This window comes from Seriola dumerili, unplaced genomic scaffold (assembly GCF_002260705.1).
Source record: "Seriola dumerili isolate Sdu_G_001 unplaced genomic scaffold, Sdu_1.0 BDQW01000337.1, whole genome shotgun sequence".
In the NCBI taxonomy this organism is placed as follows: Eukaryota; Metazoa; Chordata; class Actinopteri; order Carangiformes; family Carangidae; genus Seriola; species Seriola dumerili.
The window spans coordinates 224,066-236,328 of record NW_019174592.1 but is presented as its reverse complement, the minus strand read 5'-3'; the positions used below and the strand labels follow the sequence as shown (position 1 = coordinate 236,328).

Genomic DNA, 12,263 nt, shown 5'->3' with positions numbered 1-12,263 from the left:
GGACATCATATCACTTAAACTGTTCAGTTCAATTGAGCTGTCATGATTGACATGATAAACATAAATATACTGAAAGAACAGCAGCAACTGATGAAAAAAATAGTTGAACATCAAAAAAAATCAACATGCATTTAAATATTATTTACGAGCTTATGGACAACAGTCTCAGTGTTTCTGGTGAAAGCCAGATTGGAAATCATCAAATGTATTGCTATTATCAGCATGTCTAAAAGTTGCCTAGAGACCATAGAGACCACATTTTCAAGGATTTAGATGAGGAAAAGACGATGGTCATGTACATAGACACAGAATTGTATGAAAATAACAAAGAGGGTAAGAAAGACTCAATGTGGTTCAAATAATGATGCAGACAGGATCCAGGGAGTTATTCACAATTACAAGCCTTTATGAATAGCAGCAAAGATCTCCATGAGAACAGATTTTAGCACAGTGTGTAAGACATGACATCTGAATACAAGGAACTGCATTAAAGAAAACAGGACAATCAAGATTTATTCCATGAAGATAATAGTTTAAAGAAGAATCAGACATCTAATATTTGTGTTGTCATCAAAACGTTTTCAGTCAAATTAAAATATGTCTTTTAATTTGAAATAATGTGCTTTGAATCAGCTGACTTCTTAGTGGTTAAAACTGATTACAGACACATTCCAATCACGAAATGATGAATCCACCGTAATCCCCAACTATAAATCAGATGATGGAGTGGTGGGAATGGTTCACAGTGTTCTTATGAATCACATGAGACAGAGGAGACAGTGGGCAGCAAGCCTCATTTCACCGTTTCATTTTTCCAATAATTAGTCTGTCTGTGAATCTGCCATCTGCCAGTCTTTCTGTAATATATCACACTGCCACTGCATGACACTGCAGAGTGAGTCATCACACTGCCACTGGTACTCACACTTTCATAGCTCCACAGCAGTCAACATTATATCATATATTATATTCATAATGCATGATGGATATTGCCTAATATAATATGTTTACATAATCCATAAAATAATTATCTTTATGCATCAGTATTGTATGCCCAGAATTTGCAATCATTGAGTTTCCACTTCACATCCTAACATTGCCCAAGACCACTCCCTGCATTTTACAAAGGTCCTTGGTGTCATGGACATCTGCATTAAAGCAGATGTGATGGTTTTTTTTATTTTTTTTTATGTATCCCAACTGTGCATGTGCATGTATGTGGACCAGAGTCTGTAAACAAACTAATAACTGAAGTAATTATTTATAAATTGTTATAACTTTTTAAAAGAGCTGTAACATGTGGACCAGGAGCATCACATTATGACATTGTTTTAACATTAGTGTTTCCTTTTTTTTTTTTTTTTTTTAAATCCTCTTTTTTAACCGGATACAACTGACAATCCCCGTGCGGTGTGCGCGTGTGGTTGTGTGCGTGCGTGTGGCCTCTAGCTCCTTGTGACCGTCAGTAACCCATGCAGTCACCTCGAGCCCTCCTTCCATCTGGCCCGGCCCCTAGCACGCGCCACCTCCACGAGTCCAATCATAACGCAGGGAATGACAACCCCCCCCCTCCTCCCCCCCTCCCTTCCTAAATCACTTCCGGGCTCAGATGAGAGAGCGCGTTATCGACGGACAAATTAAGAGCTGATGGATGAATTCATGTAGAAAGCTTGCCTCACACGGAGCTTGAACACGGTGAAGGGTTGAAAACCGGCTCTCCCGCTGCTGTAACCGGGATAAACTGACACTTCCGGAGCGGGAACATTCACCGGTAAGTTTTCACGTCGTTCAGGTGCCGTTTTGTGATGCGCGTTTATACCCAGATGTGCGGGATGCTGCGACGTCAAGCTACCGAACACACACAGAGACTAGTCTAGAAGTGACGCCGTTAATTCCTCTAAAAATTAAAACATTAAGAGACTTTTTTTGGCTGCCATGTTGCTGAGTGCTTGCTAGCTAACTTAATGTTATGAACTCGGCAACAGTTACCTGCTAGCTAAAATGTTATCAGCTTATCATTAAAGTGTAGAAAACGTACATAAAAAATGAAAAGCGCAATGTAATTCATATTCTTTACTCTCAGCTGAAAACACTGGGTACGAATGTAAACGCTGTTCGAGTGAAATTATGTTTAAAGTGACAATTGGACTGTTAGTTACTAGGGTTACTTTCTGTAGACAGACTCGTACTTGGACGAAATTCAGTAATTACATTCCGTGGCCAGTGTCTTAAACAATGTTTTGTTGTCAATACTGATGAAATTATATTTAGTGATCAAAACAATTTAAGCGTTTTATTTCGAAATTCTCAACCGGAAGTTATGTTGCCATTGCGGCTTGTTTGATGAGTTAGCGCACTTGGATGTTGCACTTTGAACATCTGTGGCTCACTGCTGAGACCACTGTACTTATAATGACATCTAAGGTCCATAATATGTTATGTGTCTTTTTTCTGATTGTAAAGCTTTATTATGCCAAAAATTCATTGTGTTTCAGTGTTTCTGGACTTTAATTTATAAATTTCTTTACATGGCAGTGAATTTTTACTACTTATTAGTTTATCAGCTGACCTTTCTTTTATATTTCTTATGCTAAACACATTTAAACAATTATAAAATGCAGACAAATAGGACATATTTTATAACAGCAAGCATTTTAATTAAAGGCCAGGACAGAAAATCTGTGTCCAATCTTTTGTAACTTTTACAACCTCAAGCTGCTCACCACTATTTACACAGCTGAAGTGAACCGGCCCATGGCAATGATTATCAAATGATACAGGTCCATCATAGATAGTACAATGTGCTTGGAGAACACACAGAAACACAGTCCTTCTTCCTGGAAGTCATATTTCTCAGAGGTTGGAGCAAGTCTAAATTATCATGGTGTTATATAATATATCTGAAGTGAATACTTTTAATATCTCAGTCTGCTGTGTGAGGAAGGAGTTTGTTTTTCTCATCCCACCTGTGGCAATTAAATCGGATGCAAATGAAGGGTTTATAGCTGCTGTAGCAACAATTTTAGATTCAAATCAGAGGCATTAAGAGAGCTTACAGTAGAAAGAGGAACAGGCTGGTGACTGGCATGTGTGACAGTAGTTTATGTTGCCATGTACACACAAAAACAGAGAAAAGCAGCGGTCTGATCCACATAATCCAACCAATTGTGTTTTGTGCTTTCATGCTTACACTTAAAACTCTTCAGTTGTTTTGCAAGCTTTTGATTATGTCATTATTTGAAATGGGCAAATACAGCTCATGTGTGCAAAATTGCTCAGCACCCACACGCCCCAACCCACACGTACAAACACACCACACACACGCACCTCCTCTTTCTCCTCTCACACAAGCGCACACGCAGTCTGACCCCTTGGGACCGGAGCGTGTGCTGGTGCGTCGTTTCGCCACAATGGCCGTGTTGAAGTTTCTGCAAGACTTCAGCCTGCCTGCTTAGCTGAGTGGGTGAAGGCACGATGACGTCGGCACACAAAAGACCCCATTCACACAATCTCTTGAGGAAGCAATGATTCCCTCATACACACACAGACACACAGACACACACAGACACAGACACAGACACACACACACACACACACACACACACACACACACACACACACACACATGCCTGCTCACCCCACTGCTACGTAGACCATGCCACAATATTACTCAGTTAATCCAGTGAGTGGAGGCTGCCTGCAAAGCGCCTGCTTGTTGCATAAAGCCACCCATTAAGCAACTACTAGTTTGCGCAGTGTGGCTAACTGTTTCACGGTGTTTAAGGTAAGAGATTAGAGTCGAGCTTGCTTGTGTGCTGCTGTGGTGCAAATTAAGGTCTCAACCTTTTCACTGAAACAAATCAATGTTGTGTGTGTGTGTGTGTGTGTGTGTGGTTTTCACAGCTTGCTTGTCTTGGTTGGACTTGTTTTGTTCTTGTGGGTAAATGGCTAATCATTACAGGAAGTGATGCATATGAAATATGACAGATATTCTACTGCATGTTTATAGCAAAGCGGTTTGGTTTCAGGTGGATTTGTGTCTGCATTCATGCATAAATACCTTTTATGCAAAGTTCAGTAGACATTCCCTCACAACTCTAACAAGTTCCAGGCTCCTCCCTTCTGTGGTCTCCTTATCTCTCTGCCTTTGTGTAATCTGACTAGTGGTACCTGGCACTGCACACAATAGCCCTGCCCACTGTTATGTCCTATTATCAGTTCAATATTTAATAGCGAATTAATCAACAACAATTTTAACAATAGTTCAAGAGGCAGCTATTCCAAAAATTCCCTGGTCCTCTGGTGTGAGAATTTGTTGCATGTGAATTTAATGTCTTTTGTTTTGTGAATGTTGGTCGGCCAAAGCAAACGATCTAATGACATCAGCTTGTGTAATGGCATATTGTGATTGGCATAATTTGTTATTTTCTGTCATTTTATAGACAAAAAATACATAGATAATAAAAATAATCAGAACGTTCAATTAGAGTTGTTCTGGTATCGATACTAGTGTCAGAAATGCCTCCGATACTGCTGAAAATACAGTATTATACACCCATCTGATACCATATAATTTATTAATAAACTTTATATTTCCACATCGAGATAAAACAGCAGTTTTCTTGGGGAAGTTGCACTGTGCAACCGATGGTAACTACTGTTTTACAGCAGCGAAGAAAATAACTGATTTCTGCTAAGTAGTGTAACGTTAGCTGTTAGCAAAATGTCTCATATTACATCAACGTGTACAGTATGCAGGGCTTTAATTTTGAGGGGTGGCACTACTGTTAGGACAACTAGTGTAGGAATTGTTATTTATTCCTACATTTAATTATTTATTTTAATGATTGACAGTCAAATTAGATAATTGAAGAAAGATTATACGGCATTCATCTATTTGTTCATGTGTTACAAAGGGTTTAACGGGGGCCGTGTCGTTACAACAATGACAGCAATCAAATCGTGTCCTTACAGGGTTAGTACAGCTACACATAAGTTCAGGTATCGGTTCAATTCAGTTGAACTTATCGTCATTATACTTGCATACAGAAAAACGTATAGAACGTATAGTCTTGTCATTCCAAGTGTGGAGTTTGGAAGATGTGGGTGTTTACCAGTAAGGGAGGGAGAATCTCTGTCTTAGAGCTATTAGTCAAGAAAACGTCTTTATTTAATTATTTTTAACTAGGTCAGGTATTTTTTTTTTTTTTTTTTTTTTTTTTTTTGTTTTCAAAAAATGGTGGAAATTTTAATGGTTGGTGTATTTAAAGCTGTTCAAGCCAATTCTTATTTTGCACCAGGCCTAAAAGTCTTGTGACAAAACAGTGGTGGAAGAAGTTGAGGTCTGCCAGCAGCCTGCTCTGTGGATTCTTCTCCTCTAGTCTGATAGTTTGTTTATCCGAGTTGAACCCACTTCTCCTCTGTGGCCTCTATTTCATCGACCTTGACTTTTTTGCGCATAAATATGTATAACAAGAGACAGTGAAACCAACAAGCAAACACTGGATGATAGCATCCTGTTCCACCGGGGTGCAGTTTTGGTAAGCCGTGATGAAGCAAGGCGTCCTGGCTGGGTAACAAAACACCGGGGCAGAACGACAGCGCCGTCCACATCCCACAGGGAACAGATGCTAGTCTAGGAGGGAACTGCTGGTAAAATCTTTGATTTATTTATGAGTCTCAAAGGGACACTTGAGGGATGAATGTATCTGGGAGAGAGGTGGGCACAGTGTGTGTCAGCTTGGCCGTTTTGGGAGGGGAAGGATGTGGTGCTTCGGGGAGCAAGATGAGCCTCTCCCTCATGTGAATAATGAATTACTGTTGCTAAAATAGATTGTTTGGAGCGTGTGTGTGTGTGTGTGCGTGTGTCCTCGCACCATGTTTTTTGTTTTTTTTTTTAGCTGCAAAATTACAAAAACCAGTTGATGGGACTGAATTGAAACGTCAATATGCATTAGGCTTTTTCCTGACACTGGTGGCCTCAAATGGCAATTTAAGGACCTTAGACTTCTACCCAGAAATCATGTAATATCTAGCGGGCGTTGTCATGATAACGCTGTGAAATGCAGTTGTGCTCAACCAAACAATAATATCATAATAAACAGTAATAATTTACAGTACCTCTAATGGGATGACACACTCTCCTAAAGCTGGAAATAAACCACATTTATAAGAATTACCGACATTATGAAACATTATGAAATGAGTTGAATGGGGACAGTGTGGCTGGTGGATCCACTACTTGAGCTGCAGCTTGTTCCTTCTGTGTACTTATCTGTTCCTCTCTTTGGCTGTATCCCTCTGTCTCCTGGCTTGTAGCCTGTCACACACACACACACACACACACACACACACACACACACACACACACACACACACACACACACACACACACACTCATACACATATGTTCATCCAGTAACCTCTTATACACCCTCTCCCACTTACTGTCATTTACATCTGTTAGAGACGGTCTTTTTTCCATTTCATCTTTTCAGTTTCTCCTCTGTCTCCTTCTCTTTCTTTTATCCTGTCTATTTTTTTGTACTTCCTTTCTTCTTTCTTTCTTTTTTTTTGTTTCTTTGACACTAACAATAAGTGACACTGGCAGTTTTTTCATACTGTGGATGCAGGAGTTGCAGGGAGGGGAAGGAACATGCAGCACAGGGCCAGTGTTCTTGTCACACTATGGTTTTCCAATAACAAAAATTTCAATTCTGCTTTTTGTGAGTGCTGGAGCACATGTGATTCATTGATTGGTTTCAGTTTCAGAATGAGTTGAGAGCCTTGTACTTTAAGGCTTCATTGAAGCTCAGGATCTTAATGAGTATGGGAATAACCAAATTTTGAAACTTGTTTAATAATAAAAAGAAATTGCATGTCAGTTGTTGCTCTAATGCCAGGTTAATGTCGTTTATTTTCCAGGGGCAGTGTTGGTCCAGTGGACACTTTATTGCCACAGAGGATGAGACAAGCTCTATAAAAGCAAGAAGGAGAAAGAGAAGTGGACAGATTGCAACAGCAGGAGTAGGAACTTTCTCTCACAGCTCGTCCTCCCTGTGACTCTTCTTCTCTCTGCTCTCAGTCGCCGTCACAGCTTCACCAAGATGAAGCTGAAGGAGGACCTGAACCCCTTGCTGCTGCTCCTCTTTCACCTTGTGGTGTGGATCTACACCTGCGTCACCTTCCTGCCTTACCACCTCTTCAGCTGGGCGTCAGTGCCGGTCGGGGGCGTCTGCGGCTCAGAGGAGGAGCGAGCCAAGAGGGCGAAGGCCCGCTCTGTGCTGGGATGTCCCGAGGGGCCCTACAGAGCGGTGAGTGCCATCAAGAGGCTGGTGACGTCGCTGCGCCCGGGAGTGGACACCCTGGATAAGATGTTTGAATACGCGGCCACGAAGTTCCCGGAAAGAGACTGTCTCGGCACGAGGGAGGTGATCAGTGAGGAGGACGAGCAGCAGAGCAATGGGAAGGTGTTTAAGAAGGTAAAAATCAATGGGGAAAGTGTGTTTATAGCAAACAGGAATGGAAGGAATCAAATAGAAATAACTGTAGTGGAAAAAATGAGCACTAAACACAACATTAGAGGTACTAGGAATAGTTCAACATTTATGTTAATTTAGATTGAAGAGTGAAGAAAAGCAATCTCACTTTCACATCTGTTCCTTAAATGAAAAGCCACAGCCAACAGCCAGTAGAAAAATTAGCTTAGCATAAAGAGGAAAGAGGTAGAATCACATTTAACGTAACTTTGGTAGATAGATTATGGCAGTGTTTCTCCAAGTTCAGTTGGTTCAAGAAATACCCGGCAGAGTAAGGACTTTAATTTCATTACCTTTTCATTCACTTGCAATTGGGCGAATTAGATTAGTATAAGAGTGACTATTCTAACATGGGGTTTTCTCACCGTCAGTATTTCCCACATACAGACAGTACTGAGTTTCTAGCAATAAAAATCTTCCCATGTGTCTCTAATGGGCCTTGAAGGACAACACTGGTGACAGTATATATTTTTATTAGTGCCAAAATCAAAATCAAGAATGTACGGACAGTGTTGTCAGTGACTTTAGAGAAACTTCACAGAGGATAGAGGAAAAAAAAAAAACTGTGGATTGAACGGACGGGATCAAGACGGAAAAAGTAATTCAGGACAGATTTTTTTTTCTGCACCAGACATTTGTGACATTGTGTGGAAAATCAAAAATGAAATTGTACAAATTGTCAGCATTCCTCATTTTAACCAGCAAGCTGACGACGTTTATAAATGCATTATCTCCTACTTCAAATATTCCCCTGTGACTTTCTCTTCACCCACTGTCTAATCTGCAAAACCTCTCCTTTCAGTGAAATGGTCACAATCATCGTTAATCTATACACTGACAGCTTGTTAGTTCTTCTAGACGCCCTTAAATTCCATTGACCTTACAAATGTTCAGAGAGGACACAGAGAGAAGAGAGCCAAGTATGAACGTGGAGCGGAAGATGGAAACAGGGAGGAGGACTTGGTATTTGTTCAAAAGTGTGTCCAGACTTTGTTCAAAAAAGGAGTGGGAGTATTAAAAAAAAAGAAAAAGAAAAGAGTAAGAGTTTGATGCTAACTAGCATGTTTTGCTCCCATGATGTGGTCGAGTTTTGCTTTTTGATCATTTCATACACACACCTGGATTCTTTCCTTCATCATTCAGCGTGAACTTTGCCCAAGTAAAACACTTTAAGGGAGGGTGGTTGTGTGTTTTTGTAGTACATACGGTGCTTGCACAGTCAGGAGTTGGCCAACAGCGTAAATTACCCCTGACCAACCCACAATAATCCCCCTCTAATCCATTTAAACCCACTGTTGAAACACTGATTGCTGCAAGAGAACACGTCTTAGCCGTTTAGCTCCTATCTATTGTTTCCAGCAGGTGGAAAACCACTGTGCAGTCATCATTACTGTGTGTGTGCACTACCACTTATGGACCAGTAGGAGTCAGTATAACCTCACTGATGCTCCGTCCTGTGTCTGTGGGTTTTAATGACACTCATTGGTGTATGAGTGTGGGAGAGTATATCCAGAAGCCTGTGTTTATCTTCTCCACAAGAGGAAGTAGTTCTGTTTCACAATAGTGCCGCATTTAACAAATACTGGGCTTTTAATTGTATTGATACTTGGAGCTTGTGTCCTTCCTACCTTCTTTTATCTTCTGTACCTTTTTATCCCCCCCTCCATCACTGACAAACTCCCACCCTCCCCCTGCTGCAGGTAGTTCTGGGTGAGTACTGCTGGCGCTCCTATGACGAGGTCCTCACAGCGGCGTCCCAGCTGGGCAGTGGTCTGGCATCGCTGGGTCAGCAGCCGAAACACAACATCGCCATCTTCTGCGAGACGCGAGCCGAGTGGATCATAGCTGCCCAGGCCTGCTTCATGTACAACTTCCCATGTAAGTCCGGCGTGAGTATGGAGGCACAGAAATACACAGAGAACTGTGAGCAAATAATGTAAACACCTCATTAAAATCTAAAAGTTACTACATCACCCCTATAACCATTAAGGAAAAGAGAGGTCATACAAGTACAAGTTATATATACAAGTTATATCCCTGTGTCAACCACTTTTTGCTTTGCCAGTGTTAGTGTGTGTTTGGCAAATGTTGTTATGACCGTTGATACTTTTCTCCATTAAATATCAAATAGTTTTTCAGTTGGTGAAACGGCACAGATTTGAACTCTTTTAGTTAATCTGTCTTCTGAAGCTGCTGATAACCTGGTAGCTATAAATAGACGTCTTAAACAAGTAATCTGTCATCAGAATAGATAATGATACATTTTCTGTTGATCCACATAATGATTAATCAACTAATTGCTTCAACACTAAATGAAAGTTATGTTTTCTTGTCGCATGCAAAAGTCTGATGAAACAGTGAAATAAGGATAAGGATCTGCTTAAATGCACACACAAGTACACACATACACACAAACACACAATGTTTCCTGCAATACCTGCGAGGCTTTTGATATTTGAAGGATGACGAAATTTTTTCTAATTGGATTTAATGCACGAAATGTCTAATTTTCAAAACAACGGGAGCCTGTGGAGACAGATGAGACAGTGGCAAATACATCCAGATTTCACTGTTCATTTGCATCAGTGGCAACAGCAAAGAAGTAATCATAGTTTCAGTTAGTTTTTCCACTGAGCATCTTCCAAAGTGTGTCTGAATAAGGCTGATTTATAACTGTGTGTGTGTGTGTGTGTGTGTGTGTGTGTGTGTGTGTGTGTGTGTGTGTGTGTGTTGTGTGTGTGTGTGTGTTGTGTGTGGTGTGGTTGTGTGTGTGTGTGTGTGTGTGTGGTTGTCAAAAGATCAGAGCACCAGAAGTAAACTAGCTTCAGGTCAGCTCCCTTTCATATGAGAAAAAAAATGGACAGAGGAATAGATAAAGGATGAAAGTGAAAGAGAAGGAGAGAAAATGTGACAGAGGAAACATCAAAGAGAGAGAGAGAGAGAGAGAAAACACAGAGTAACAGTCTATAACCCTGCATCCCTACACTGATACAGACACTAGGAGTTTATGGGACAGGGCTTAGTGACATCTCCTTTTTGCGTCATGGGCTCTCCAATACTTCCTGTTCTGCTGCTGTGTGAGTGTGTGTGAACGAGGGCCATGACACCTCCAGCCGTGAGATCTAAAAACACAGATTGGGCTCCAGCTACACACACACACACACACAGACACACACACACACAGACACACACATTTTAATACAGAAAACTTCCACAAACGTGCAACAGAAGAATTTGTGAGGTATTCCGCCTTGTGTCACTCTGCATTTTTCAGTTCGACAAATGAGATCCTGAAACGGTCCCATGTCGGAACATGTCATCCTTTGACTGACGTTAAGATATAAAAATGCAGGCGAAACTAGAATTGTGAGGTTTTCATATGACAACAGAATTATTTAGAGGATGTAACTGCTGCCGTTTATTTTACCCACATATGGTGACAAGTGCAAATAAAAAAATAAAAAAAACTTACAATGACAACAAATGATAAGCACATTTGCCTTTTGACAGCGAGCCAATATACAGTGAATATACAATGTCCACACATGCAAACAGAAACACACACACACACACACACACACACACACACACACACACACACACACACACACACACACCAAGTGTCCGAGTTCAGTGGGGGCCTTTGGCTGACTCCCTAATGCCTCTGTCAACATCAGATGCTCACGTAGACTCTCTCACCCCTCCTCTGACGCCATCACCCCTCACTCCTCTCCCTCTCACTCTTCCCCTCTGTCTCTTCCTCCATCACTCTCTCCAACTTTTAACTCCTCTCTGCCCCCCCCCTAAAGAAAGATGCTTTACTGGCTTGTGCTTGCTACGTATTTTCAAAGCAATGACAGTTTAATGGATCATAAACTAAAGCACACAGAGAAAATGAAGGGTCCTTCAAGGACAATCAAAGAGATTTAATGAACTTAAAAGTACCGCTGTGGGTGCTCGCAGTAGAGACAGGAACAGAACATATTAAAGAGTAAATCAGCATAGATTCCCTCGGGGCAGCGGCTGCCGACAGATCCTTCAACATTAACATCACAAACATGAAAAACATGAACAGGGTCTTTTTGTCCAGGGGAACGTTTTACATAAAAAAAAATTTAATACCACAATTCTTAATATAAGCCTTGTGTTAATGTTAACCTGAAGAAACCAAAAACTATTAGGGGCTGACAGGTTACAGCCCTTTACACTTAGTTTGTAACATCAGATAAATGACGGTCGCCGTGATACAAGCTGAAAGCCTCATATTCTAAAAGAAAGCCGACCAATGTGTAAGAGGCGGCGCTGCACATATGTAAAATAAAAATGTACCGTATACACGAGCGTGCTTCCATCACAACAAAATGAAAGAAAAAAAAAAGTGAGTGAATGAGGAGAAATGGGACACTTATGTAACAGCAGAAGACAGAGGGGACAAATTGACCTTCTTCTGTCTCAGCTGGGTCCTGCGATTTACAAGTTGTACACTGCAACCATTAACGTGCGCGTGCAAACATACGCGCGCGCACACACACACACACACACACACACACACACACACACACACACACACACAAACATTGTGTGACATAATGCATTCCCCAGCCCCTAATCCTACCCTTAACCATTACAAATACATGCCTAACCACAACCCGAGCCAAAACCTAAGTAAAACGAGAACACATACGCACAAGCAGAATTCACAAAGCGAACCATGTATTTAAACTC

General features: G+C 41.0%; 1 protein-coding gene across 3 annotated transcripts in view; it reads left to right on the top strand.

Moving 5' to 3' along the window:
- The first annotated feature begins 1,632 nt into the window (after positions 1 to 1,632).
- acsl3 (acyl-CoA synthetase long chain family member 3) overlaps positions 1,633 to 12,263 on the top strand; it is a 31,820-nt gene continuing 21,189 nt past the window's right edge. For 2 of the 3 annotated variants that reach the window (XM_022760532.1, XM_022760534.1), the window contains exons 1-3: positions 1,633 to 1,771; positions 6,925 to 7,481; positions 9,239 to 9,416. In XM_022760532.1, the coding sequence (XP_022616253.1) occupies positions 7,107 to 7,481; positions 9,239 to 9,416 (553 nt within the window). In that variant the 5' untranslated portion in view covers positions 1,633 to 1,771; positions 6,925 to 7,106. The remainder of the gene's footprint in view (positions 1,772 to 6,924; positions 7,482 to 9,238; positions 9,417 to 12,263) is intronic. The other variant, XM_022760533.1, reaches the window with a different exon arrangement.